Source organism: Argopecten irradians, chromosome 12 (genome assembly GCF_041381155.1).
Source record: "Argopecten irradians isolate NY chromosome 12, Ai_NY, whole genome shotgun sequence".
NCBI classification, from domain to species: Eukaryota; Metazoa; Mollusca; class Bivalvia; order Pectinida; family Pectinidae; genus Argopecten; species Argopecten irradians.
This window is the reverse complement of record NC_091145.1, coordinates 5,485,189-5,498,173: the sequence shown is the minus strand read 5'-3', so window position 1 is coordinate 5,498,173 and position 12,985 is coordinate 5,485,189. Positions and strand designations below refer to the sequence as shown.

Below are 12,985 nucleotides of genomic sequence, written 5' to 3'. Positions count from 1 at the left end.
TTACTATGCCATAGTCTAGAGTTGGATAAAACGACAGTGATAGTAACTCCTGAGGTATTGAGGACGCACGGTGATGTGTTTATAAATATGTTTGCTTTGTCCGATATATACATGCAAATGCTTACTAATTTGTATATGTTTGGATATTTCAGAGTGATCAATAGAGAGACAAGGAGGAACGGATACATCTACTGACTATTTAATGATACTGAGATGTCTTGTTTCGGGGCCCATTGAAACTCGACGCACATATTTTACGGATAGGAAAAGACAAACAGACTTTTAGGATGAAGGAACTCCTTCAGGAACTTTACAAATGTGGCATATGTGGAGGAAAGTCAAATTGTTCAAAGAAATTAAGATGCCAGCATTCGTTCTGCAAAGATTGCCTCGTGAACCACATTTTGAATTACTTTGGTTCCGCGTATTTTCCTTGTCCGACGTGTTCTTACAAGCATGTACCCAGGGAACCGGAAACGGAAGTGAGTGAACAGTCGTTGTTAGAACTGCGGGAGGATGTCTTAACAAAAGATCTCCAAAGGTTTTACAAAGAAGGCGATAAAGATGAAAGCGATGATGAAATTCCTGGGAAGGATATCGTTAGCAATTTGAGATGTATGGTACATTCTGGTTTCAGTGCAGAATTCTACTGCAACAACTGTAATACAGTGGTATGTGAAGAGTGTACCTGTGATGCGCATGCGCATTGTAGTGGTTTACGAAAGATTGAAGAAGGTATGACTCGAGAAAACGTACCTCAAATGTTTACAGGTGTTCGGTCACATTGAGAACGCCCATTCTCAGGCAAAAGTGATCGAAGAGAAGTTAAAGTCCAAATTAGACAATTTAAAATCTAACGAACAACAGGTTGAAAAAGTAAAGTCTTACTTCGTTGACCTTAAGGAAAAGATTTCTCGCTTTCTTGAAGACCAAGAACAATCGATTTTGGCCAAAGTAAAGAATTTACAGGAAAAAGAAGTCGATCGAGTGCAGACTGACTTATCTGTGTGCGAATCTGTGGCGAAATCTTTGATTCAGTTTGAGAACTTGATCATGCAGATACAAATGCATGCTAATGTTAAACCAGCCCAAAATATGATACTGGTGAATCACTTAGAAGCTTCTGTACTGGTATACAACCAAATGCTACCAGAAGTAGAGGCAAACGCGCACTCATCTTTCGACCTCCGTGTAGTTATCAATACGGAACACGAAAATCAAATCTTCGGTTCTGATATATTAAACATTGAAGTAATTAATTCAACTGGAATGGATACTCTATCCGCCGCGGATACAACTGAAGACAATATGAATTCCCAAAGAAATATTGACGAACCCTCAACTTCGGACGCTTCCGCATCAACGGGAGATAGTGCATCTCTTGTGGTGGCCAATGAATTTCAAGTGCCGGTTACGGAAAGTGAAGAAACGTCCGGACAAGCTTTTACACACGATAATCATTTATCACCTACGCATGCCTCGGGCAGGAGATCGCCTTCAGCTTCTACCGAGTTGGACATGATTCCCCCACCCAAGGAGGATGCCCCGCCATCATATAGTAGTGTAGTTCATGATTGTGCTGCATACGGTTTGCCATCAAACATTCCTTCTGATTCGAAACACCCTTTATCTCTTCCCCAAAGTATGGGGGCATCAAACGTTACGCCATCAGCAGCTTCACTGACAGGTTTGTCTGATGATGATGATGATGATGATTTCAGCTTCCAAGTACTCACAAAGAGTTAACGCGCCGACATTCTCCTGATTTCAAATATCCAACCGCCGCTGCTTCTTCGTCTAGTCCCTTCGCGCACTTGGTAGCGAACATTCCTAAAGAACTTCGACAAACACCTGTGTATGTTATTAGTGGGTTTGAATTACGGAATAGTGTCAGCATTAAATTACCTACAGAGGGCTGCGAATTACAACTCGCTGGCATAGTGAGAATTAAAGATGTCTTCGTTGTATTGGATCAGACAAATAGGTGTTTGAAGATGTTGAAGAGATTGCAGGGGAAGGTGAAAGTAAGGAAAGTATTTTCGTTCGAAAAAGATGTTAATCCTACTAGCGTTGTTGCCATCTCCGACATAGAATGTGTCGTGACCTGCCCTAACGCGGAACAGTTGGTATTTCTGACCTTTGATAGATTACCGACCTCTCCAGACGCAAAGTTACTGAAGATTATCAAGGCTGGGCCATACGAAAGCCTAGCGTACGACAAGCGTACCCACAATTTAATCGGGGCTAGGCGTTTACCGTCCCCTAGTGTCGAGTTTTTGGACTTGGAAGGTCGCCTAAAAAAGCGTATTAGGATTAGTAGTTCATCTGCAGTGATCCGTAATATGGTTATAACTGAAGCCGACATGCTGATTATGTGTGATGTGGATGCTCGTAAAGTTCTATACGTTGAGAACACAAGAGAAAACAGTCATGCGAAACGATTTTCCGGTTCAGTGGCACAGAAAATAAAAGATCCACAAGGAAGCATTGCCTTGCCTGGTAGGAATACTATTCTGGTTTTTGACGGTGCCAATGGAGACGTTTTCGCGACGTCGTTATCGCTAACTGTTCGCCGAGTCCACGATTTTGTGATACGGAAAACCGTCCAAGGATATCCAGATGTTCAATTTACATTGGGCTGTACCCTAAACGAGAATACGCTAGTGGTGGCATTCACAGATGGTATTGTGAGTTACTATGACATACAATCGGGATAGTTTTCATAGATATCGTGAGTTACCTTGACATACAATCGGGATAGTTTTCATAGGTATCGTGAGTTACCTTGACATACAATTGGGATAGCTTTCACAGATATCGTGAGTTACTATGACAATACAACCGGGATAGCTTTCACAGATATCGTGAGTTACTTTGACATACAATCGGGATAGCTTTCATAGATATCGTGAGTTACTTTGACATACAACCGGGATAGCTTTCACAGATATCGTGAGTTACTACAACGGAGTTTACAATATCGTGAATTGCACAACGGGATAGCTTTCACAGGGATAGCTTTCGATATGAGTTACTTTGACAACAAGAATTCAATCGGGATAGCTTTCACAGATATCGTGAGTTACTTTGACATACAATCGGGATAGCTTTCAAAGATATCGTGAGTTACTTTGACATACAATCGGGATAGCTTTCACAGATATCGTGAGTTACTTTGACATACAACCGGGATAGCTTTCACAGATATCGTTAGTTACTATGACAATACAACCGGGATAGCTTTCACAGATAGTATGGGGGTTATTATGACAAACAATCGGGAATTTTTTGTTGGACGATTTGTGTCGTTGTATTCTTTTCAAATCTATTTTATTTATGTAATAGTTATATACGCTTAAAACGCTTTTCATACCCGGACAATGTGTGTTGTTATCAATAAACATTTTTAAGAAAATATCTATAAAACATTAACTGCCTTTATCCCATCTACATGCACTTGTGATTTACAATGCATTGCCTGTCGTAGTTTTTCTACTCTCCACTAGGCTTCGTTCTAGCGGGGAGAATTGGTACTAAGGCAGGTAATCTAGTCTACATGTGAATGTATCTTGTGATGGAAAAATAAAGTTTTTACTTAATCCGATCTGTTCTGTTTTATAGTTTTATTTTCCCACGCAAAGACTGCAAATGGCCTCAATTGAGTTTTGGAAATCGATGGTAGCACCATATGCATGTAAAAGGTAATCGCTTAAAACTTATTGGTTGACTGAAAAACAGATGCTGTTATGCTCATTTCGGAACACCTCGTCGTTTATCTTTGGCGTAACACGGACCAAAGAGACAACCGGGAAAAATACATAAATTGACTGGGATTCCCTGCCTTCGTACATAGCGAAGCCTAGTGGAGAGCGGAAAATACAAACAAAATGTATATAAATATCACCATCGATTTCAATGACCCGATCGAGGACATTTTTGTGTTGTTTTTTGTTGTTGTTGAAACGTGGCTGCCTTCGTCTAAGTGAGTCTAAATGGCGTTAAAAGTTAATGAAAAAATCGGCAAATGTTTTCAAAGAAATATTGACAGTTTAAAAGTACTGAATTGTTTTAACAGGTCATTATATTTATAATGCTAGAATTCGACTGTGTATCTTGGAACTCGTAATACAAAACTTAATCTACAGATCATAATCCAATAAATCATAAGATGATAATTCATTATCCATCTGCCCAAAACATCCTCGATAATCCAGCTTTACTATATGTATTTTACTTAGGAAAACTAGTGATAACAAAAACATTTAATTATGACTCAAATTGTTTGGTCAAAGCCTTATATTTAGAATCTATTTCTGGATTGAAACTATCCATTTTTCCTAAAGGAAATTATCACGTTGATATTTGGTTTTATTAGGTAAAGGCCCTATCAAATGTCATGTAAGGACGTGCCAGGTTTGTTGGTGTAGGGAAGCCGGAGTACCCGGAGAAAAACCACTGACCAGCAGTCAGTACCTGGCAACTGCCCCACGTGGGATTCGAACTCCTGACCCGGAGGTGGAGGGTGGGGGGCTTGTGGTAATAAGTCGAGACATGTTAACCACTCAGCCATCGCGACCCCCTATTAAGCTGAATAGCTGTGTTGACTGTTTATATGTATAAAGTCTTATTTTTTCTGAATTACACATGTAACCGAGCGAGGGCAAATGTGTTCGTCCTCGAACACAAATCAACCCAGGTTCTCTTTCCAAAGAAGCCTGCCAATCTCTTATAGCTTGCATTTGGAGTCCGTCTATGGCACCAAATGTAACAGGGTGAGAGTTGTGTGTCGCCAGTCGGGCTTGGACCCGCGACCTCGGGTTCGCTCTACCGACTAAAGTGCGAAGCTAGAAGGCGATCGTATCCGCTACGTACACACAGTGTATGAACGGAAGTGTATAGTATAATCATTAGTTGTTTTTTGTATCGTCACTTGTGCGTATCGAAGCGGGATGAATGAAAACAGGCATGGTGTACAGGTCGGTAAAACACCAAATATCGGCATTATTCGTAACTACAAATATGTTTAACATTATAGACGTCTTTATAACATGTATATAAACAAATTCATAAACATGATTTTGAAAATAATACATCGGCTATACAAGTGTCCTCGCAAGCAACTATGCATCGCCAGTTCAAAACAATGCAAGTGACTATACAATTTTAACTGATCATTCTACAACTTCAAAATACAATTAAGTAAAAGATATTGTGTCCATTAATATGTATTTATGTGTTTTATATTGTTGGATTCATTTATAAACATGTAATGGTACTTGAAATAATGAAAACCAGGCACTATACCTTAAAATACATATGTAGTGCAAAATATTAGGCGGGTGTCTCAATTCTTCGATGATGAACAGCAGATCAACTCACAAAAAGTGTCTCAAATGTTAATGCTGGTTAACCCTCAACATTTCAGTAGTCACTAGTTGTTCAAATTTCTATCCATAACGCCGTTTATAACCGAAGATTACAACAAAAACGTATAGAATGAATAAAATTGGCAAAAATTATCCATGATATCGATTGTTTCATTTGTCTTAGCAAGTGACCGAGTACCGCTTTACAGACTCGCAACTACGAAATTTAAAAAAATACTATACACTTCCGTTCATACACTGTGCGTACAATTAAAAAACTGCAAGGTGTAACTGTACTCTGCTACCGGTATACGTGAGAGTGAAGATTCGGATTACCCGCCGTAGTTATGCTTTTATCCGCATGATGTCGCCACCTCCTAAGTCATGTGTGTCAGAAACAAGAGAAATACGTCATCTCCATTGTGACGTCATCTGTTGATATCACGTGTCATCCCCTGTCAACAAGACGCACAAATCGACTTCGGTCACGATATCATTAGCTCCCGCAAATTCCAAGATTTTCAAAGTTTTACATACCTCCGGGTCAAGTACAAGACACAGAAAGAAAGGTGAGTACAGTTTGGGCAATGTTTCGATAGAAATGAATTATTAAAAGAGTATTTTGTTTGTTTTTTTCTCTCTGAAAGTGGTTGAGGGAGATGTTGCCTTATTTTTAGTCGGTGGAAGTTTTTTGTTTGTTTGTTTGTTATTTTAAGTATAAAAAGTTTAAAGGCTTCAGTAAGACAAACAATCACGTTTATCACGAACATATTTACAAAACAAAAATGTACACCAATTTCATGGATATTTCGTAGCGGTTTTCATTCCCCGTCAGTATATAATATAATTCGGTTGTAATATATGTACTTTTTGTTATAACGAAGTATAATTTTCCTGGTCCCCAGAGATTCGTTATAAACGGGGTTTTTCCCTGAATTATGTAAACTATTAGAGTACAACATGTATCCACTGATATTTTGTTTTATTTTTATTTTTTCGCGAGTTGGGAATGTGTCTATTCTTCATTTGCAAATACTTCTTTTTAACTTTATATCAGATCCACGATGAGTGAACAGAGAACAAAGAAAAGACAATGGCGACCAAAGCCCACGGACAACAATGAATTGCCACCTAAAAGAAAACGTCCCTTCATCACTGTCAGGATAGCCGATCCTAGAGTAAGTAAAATGTTCTTTAGAGATAATTTCAGCTTTCGCAAGAACTTATTGAAACTTACATCAAAAAAAAAAAAAAATGAATAAATAAATAAATAAATAAAAAATAATAATAATCCAAGATAATTTGTATTGCATTGTTTTGATTTATAGGCAGGCGATAGCCACCGACAAGAGGCCACTAATGATCAGGCCAAAGAATCCGGAACCAAAACTGTCGAAACCCCGGTCAAAGACAGATTTCACTGGTCTAAACCCAAACTGGACGAAACAGCAACCACCAAATCGGTAAGTTTGAATTAATTGTATATGTCATACTTTCTAAATTGTGTGAAATTGGTTTACCAAAAAACCAAATGAATATGTGAGTCTATGATTTCGAAATATCTTTGGGTGTTTGCCAAGGCGATGCCTCCGTCCCTTGCTTTTCAGTCATAAAAGGGAAGACACATGACATTGCATTTATTTACAAAATAATATCTTTATTATTTTTTTTCTATGTTGTGCATAGTTAATTGAAAAAGTTGCACGTCAAGCACGATGGAGCTTAATGAAGAGTCATATTTAGTTATTTTAGTTATCAGTTAGTTTGATTTTAATGATTGTAGGAATCAAAGCTACAGGAACCAGAAATAAACAACAGCATCCCGACCACATCTCCGTTACATGTAGCTGTGTATATAAAGGTAAATTGTTTACGTGTAGCTGTGTATATATAAAGGTAAATTGTTTACATGTAGCTGTATATATAAAGGTAAATTGTTTACGTGTAGCTGTGTATATAAAGGTAAATTGTTTACGTGTAGCTGTGTATATAAAGGTAAATTGTTTACCTGTAGCTGTGTATATAAAGGTAAAATTGTTTACATGTAGCTGTTATATAAAGGTAAATTGTTTACGTGTAGCTGTGTATATAAAGGTAAATTGTTTACATGTAGAAAGGTAAATTGTTTACTGTAGCTGTGTAATAAAGGTAAATTGTTTACATGTGTAGCTGTGTATATAAAGGTAAATTGTTTACATGTAGCTGTGTATATAAAGGTAAATTGTTTACATGTAGCTGTGTATATAAAGGTAATTGTTTACATGTAGCTGTGCTGTGTATATAAAGGTAAATTGTTTACATGTAGCTGTGTATATATAAAGGTAAATTGTTTACATGTAGCTGTGTATATAAAGGTAAATTGTTTACATGTAGCTGTGTATATAAAGGTAAATTGTTTACGTGTGTAGCTGTGTATATAAAGGTAAATTGTTTACATGTAGCTGTGTATATAAAGGTAAATTGTTTACGTGTAGCTGTGTATATAAAGGTAAATTGTTTACATGTAGCTGTGTATATAAAAGGTAAATTGTTTACATGTAGCTTGTGTATATAAAGGTAAATTGTTTTACATGAAGCTGTGTATATAAAGGTAAATTGTTTACATATAGCTGTGTATATAAAGGTAAATACATATGTTTAATGTGTGTGTCTATCAAGAAAACAACACATTAGAGATTATACATTGAAATATTGTGGGGACATTTTTTATTGATATGAAACTGGCGTATATGTTTGAAATCAGCGTGATCGATGCACGAGAATCGTTGTATTCATAGTGTATTCATAGTGTTTTCATAGTGTTTTCATAGGCAAATGTTAATTGTTTTCATCAGTTAGTTGATTCATATAGTGACGAAACACTCAGAATGTAAATATACAATGATACTCATGTTGTTTTATATTGATATTACATGAATTTAATTTGTTTTAATATATAGGGAGAAGATAGGATATCAAGAGAAATGTCTCATCTTTAAAGATCAGACCCAGGAATCTGTTCCAAACCAATGAAATGAACAAGATGAATGCACGTGACCGTCTTGCTATGTCTGTACAGGTAAATATGTTAAAATCAAACATTAATCAACAATGAATTAGAAAAAATGGCATGAAATTTTTAGGCCTAAAAATCTTTTTTTAACTTAAAAATTAAAACTCTATTTTATTATTCGGTATTCATATAACAATTTGAATATATAAATTCATGAATAATTTAAGTCTATATTGTTTTTGTAGAAAGATGACCAAAATATCAAAAATCAAAAAGGTTTTAGATGAAGACGTTATGAAAGTCTCGGAGATAAGTGCCAAGACTCGAGTTGGAGACAAATTCCACTGGTCAAGGCCACAGACATTTGACGACAAAACCACAAACAGATTGGTAATTTCTTTTTAAACGATTTTAATTACGTAAACATCATAAAGGGATTGTAAAACAAAATGTATATTATTGTCCATTCTCGCTGTTGTTAACACAGGTGTTAAAAGTATCACTTTACCTGTTTTAATTTGTTCTCAATGTTTAATTATACAGTTTTATCTGATCAGTTCCTATTTTTAAATTATTTTATTTTAATTTTTACAGAAAACAAAAGCCACCGTATCCCAACTAGCTGGGTTCTTAAGGGTAAACAAACATTCTTTAAACTTGTTGCCGAATCTTATTTCTTTCTTGTTGATAATTGACGGTACCTTTGTAATTCATCGTATGAAAAAGAAAAGAAATGGAACAACATAAAGTCTATCAATATCAAATAAATACATACTCGTCTGGTTTTCTTTAAGTGTTAACATTGAAACAAGTGAACAATTTTATTAAACGAAAACAAATTTTTGATTGTTAAACCATACATGTCATAATACTATACATTAACTTTGCTTTACAGAAACAGTCACCTCCAAAGACCACTTTGCCGACTAAAGAAACAAGTGCTAAGGTATTTATAAATAATATTAAGTTTTCTACTATTTGTTGATTGAATACATTTCATTTTACATTATATTTCTTCATTTACTGTATTTCTTTTGTATCCATCTTTCTGACTTTCTTTTCCATTCTTTTCAATGTCATATGTCTCTTTTCTTCCGTTTTTTTCAATGACATATGTATGCTGTCCTTCTCTTTTTCTCTCTATCTTATTTTCCGTCTTTCTCTCTATCCTCTCGTTCCTCAAAGACAAGTTCTGCACTTCAAAGTAGAATCCGTGCAGAACACACAACTGGCCTTGGTCTAAACAGACAACCTCTTGGGTAAGAGTCAAGATATCAAGCTCTCGGATGTCGAGATTTGGTTGGAACTTGTAAATACATTGGAAATACAAATTACTGTTTCTAGTTACATCTGAACAACATTAAAATGCTTAACATCTGTCAATTGAGTTACGGATATACATATTCATTATTCAGGTTCTTTTCTTAGCTTTTCTTCTTATCCTTTTCTCGTTTGGTTCGTCTTTTGTGGAACATCAAGTGAATTGATGAAGAATGTTTTATTAACCAAAGTAAACCCATATTTTAGTTCATTATTCGTTACCTACGTTGATTTGTTTGCTTACAGTGTGAAACATGACAAGAAGTCCCCCACCCCAATAGATCTTGATGACGACTTTGACTACAGTCTCGACCTCATGGTAAGTTTTTGATTTCTTATTGAAGGAATGACATCAATTTCATATTTCTTTTCCTATAATGAATTCTTTCTTTCTATATTATGTTTGAATGAATAAATAAAAAAATGTTTGTTTCTATTCCAGGGCGATTATACTCTAAAGATAAGAGACGCCCCCAAGAAACCAACACCGTTATTGTTAAAGACTGGTAACAACAAAGGGTCAGTTCAACTGTCCACTACAGACTCTACCCAGACTGACCAGTCCGGTCAAGCCATCATGACCCCTAACAACGACCTTCACGACAAACAGTTCGTTGTTGGTGAAACTGACCTGTGTGATCTACTTTCGGCGCCGGAAGTTGAGGGGTATGACATCATCATGGAGAGTAGGCGTGGCTACACTTACCATAGCAACAGTATACATAGGGGGATAAAGCGGAAGGTTGCGTTCGATTACGACGATGTGGAAGATGTTAGTCCGAGCAAAAGGTCAAGGATGTATTAACCAATGTCAGAAAACTATATTTTGTATTTATGGAAGAGGAATGTGGTGTGAATGTAAGTGTAGATCGATTGTAGTGATCTGATACTCAAGGACAAGTCTTAATGTTTGTCCGTGTAATGTTTTTTTTTCTTTCTTTTTGTCTTGCTTGCCTTAATTTCTTTCGTTTGCGTGATGTATGTTGCTTCTGATGTTGTTTCTATCAGATGTGTGTCTGTTCGTTTGTCTGTCTGCATGTTTGTTATGTGTAAGGAAGAAGCTTGTTGAATGTCTGATTGGTGGTTATTGACGCTCAGAGCGGTATTTATAGCGTTTTGAGCGTCAGAACGTTCGCCATTAGACGGAAGCTCTTTCTTCTTTTCTTTGTTTTTTCGATGCATTTTAAATCGGTTTGTTTGTCTGTTTGTTCGTTTGTCTGTCTGCATGTTTGTTATGTGTAAGGAAGAAGCTTGTTGAATGTCTGATTGGTGGTTATTGACGCTCAGAGCGGTATTTATAGCGTTTTGAGCGTCAGAACGTTCGCCATTAGACGGAAGCTCTTTCTTCTTTGCTTTTGTTTTCCGATACATTTTCAGTCGGATTGTTTGTCTGTCTTTTGTCTGTCTACATGGTTGTTATGTGTAAGGAAGAAGCTTGTTGAATGTCTGATTGGTGGTTATTGACGCTCAGAACGGTATTTATAGCGTTTTGAGCGTCAGAACGTTCGCCATTGGACGGAAGCTCTTTCTTATTTCTTGTGTCCGATGCATTTTTAGTCGGATTGTTTGTCTGTTCTTTTGTCTGTCTGCATGTTTTTCCCCGTATATTCTGCATGTTTTTCCCCGGTATATTACTATCGAATCTGCTGACATCTATTATTTTGTGACGTCAGTTTCACAATGTCTGTTTATTTTCCCGCCTTTTCCGAATTCCTTGTCAATGTCTCGATATGAGTATCACAGTACTACAATCTGTCTTCTGAGATTTGGTATGAAAGAGTAAAATTGGTTTGTAAGAATGTATTTTGTAGATTTGTTACACTCGTTATCAATTATGATGATTTTATTATCTGCTGTGCAGATGTATTTTAACGTTTAATAAACGTTTGTTTTTTTTATTTTGGTGTCATGTTTTGTTTTCTTGTTATATATACATTCCACACTGTCTTTAATGAAATGTGTAACCAATGAAAAGGTACAAAATTTGTTCTTGACTTTGGAAAACGATGACCTTGAATTTTGACATTCACTTGATTTTCGTAAGCGTGAGGTACATATCTTGATTTTGACTTAGTCGTAGTTATAAGAAGCGTTAAATATCTTAGACCTCTACAACTCAAAATCCAAGGTGGATGTTAAAATTTCACTGGTGCCAAGGTTACATTGTCGGATGACCGTTTGGTCACTTGTTTTATTTAATCAAGCTTAGACCATGAATGTAAGATTATTTGCCGTTATTTAATGTTATATAAAATATTTTTCTTTTGAACATAAATACACGTAACATATAAATACACGTAACATTATGTCTAAATTTCTAGGAAACATTTTCTGTTTTCGTATTTTGAGTGATCTCCCTTCCTCTGTGATTCAAAACCTCATTTCTGTGGAAATTTCGGCATGTGACAACATTAATGAGGATAGCAGTATTTCGTATTTTTAAATGGTATTTTATAAGCTATGATTAGAAAAATAATTGACAAATAATGACAAACTACAAGTCGTATTAATCAGTAATTTTCAGCCAACATGTATCAAATATAGCCTGGGTGTTTGTTATTACCAATACTTGTATATAATTGAATAGAGCGAAACGATACCACATTTTCCCGTTTGATGTCATTTTACCAATAATGTACCGGTTCTGTCTGTGAGGACACTTGAATTTAACAACGACAACAATTGGTCCGAGTAACCCAGGCATGCAGCGAGATTGATTTTATCTAATGTGTTTCCATAGCACATTTCTGTCAAATAAATTCGTAGAACTATCTCAGAATTTATCATTAAAAAGCGCGCTTAATTTTTTTCAGAAGTTCTTTTTTTAATTAGAATATTGGTGGTCAAAGTACCATTGTTCTAGTAAAACTCAAAAAATGAAATACGTCATATCCGGACCGGAAATAGTATGTCCGGTGATCAAACGGTCTACATCCGGTATGCAATCGTCACACTTTATGATCAAAGACTGGCGTGTAACTCTACTAATTAATGACAAATAGGTTCTCATAGGACGATAAGAGGATATAATCATGTACAAGATTATTTAACCGATAGATAGGTCGATATCACGTGATCTAAAATCCAATCAAGATAAACATGTACTTTCTAATTGAAAAACACATTCATCCTCTGTTATACAGTACACATGGTTACCTGCATGCTTGAAATGTTTTTTTATGTACAGACATGCAACGTATTTGTTTGTTTTTACTGGTACCATAAAAACCATTATAACTTGATATCGCCTTTCCCTCTTAACTCCGACAATATTAATCTTTAAATAAGTCCTTTTGCTATAAAAAGT

The 12,985-nt window shown here is 36.0% G+C and overlaps 2 protein-coding genes across 2 annotated transcripts; both read left to right on the top strand.

Annotated features, from left to right (window-relative positions):
* The first annotated feature begins 287 nt into the window (after positions 1 to 287).
* On the top strand, positions 288 to 1,746 carry LOC138336598 (tripartite motif-containing protein 3-like). Its single transcript, XM_069286117.1, has 2 exons — positions 288 to 671; positions 772 to 1,746. Exons 1-2 carry the CDS (start codon positions 288 to 290, stop codon positions 1,744 to 1,746), a joined length of 1,359 nt encoding a protein of 452 aa, XP_069142218.1.
* Positions 1,747 to 5,753: 4,007 nt separating this feature from the next.
* On the top strand, positions 5,754 to 11,275 carry LOC138336596 (uncharacterized). Its single transcript, XM_069286116.1, has 11 exons — positions 5,754 to 5,935; positions 6,424 to 6,544; positions 6,695 to 6,829; positions 7,150 to 7,227; positions 8,347 to 8,414; positions 8,604 to 8,748; positions 8,953 to 8,994; positions 9,254 to 9,304; positions 9,544 to 9,617; positions 9,925 to 9,997; positions 10,121 to 11,275. Exons 2-11 carry the CDS (start codon positions 6,431 to 6,433, stop codon positions 10,481 to 10,483), a joined length of 1,143 nt encoding a protein of 380 aa, XP_069142217.1. The 5' UTR covers positions 5,754 to 5,935; positions 6,424 to 6,430; the 3' UTR covers positions 10,484 to 11,275.
* The last annotated feature ends 1,710 nt before the right edge of the window (positions 11,276 to 12,985 follow it).

What these genes read in the sequence shown, in the direction of transcription:
- LOC138336596 (XM_069286116.1), top strand. Translation starts at nt 6,431, where the DNA reads ATGAGTGAACAGAGAACAAAGAAAAGACAATGGCGACCAAAGCCCACG. An exon ending in AAACAGCAACCACCAAATCG is followed by an intron (nt 6,830 to 7,149) that starts GTAAGTTTGAAT and finishes TAATGATTGTAG; the next exon opens with GAATCAAAGCTACAGGAACC. An exon ending in ATGTAGCTGTGTATATAAAG is followed by an intron (nt 7,228 to 8,346) that starts GTAAATTGTTTA and finishes TCATCTTTAAAG; the next exon opens with ATCAGACCCAGGAATCTGTT.
- LOC138336598 (XM_069286117.1), top strand. Translation starts at nt 288, where the DNA reads ATGAAGGAACTCCTTCAGGAACTTTACAAATGTGGCATATGTGGAGGA. An exon ending in GCAACAACTGTAATACAGTG is followed by an intron (nt 672 to 771) that starts GTATGTGAAGAG and finishes AAATGTTTACAG; the next exon opens with GTGTTCGGTCACATTGAGAA.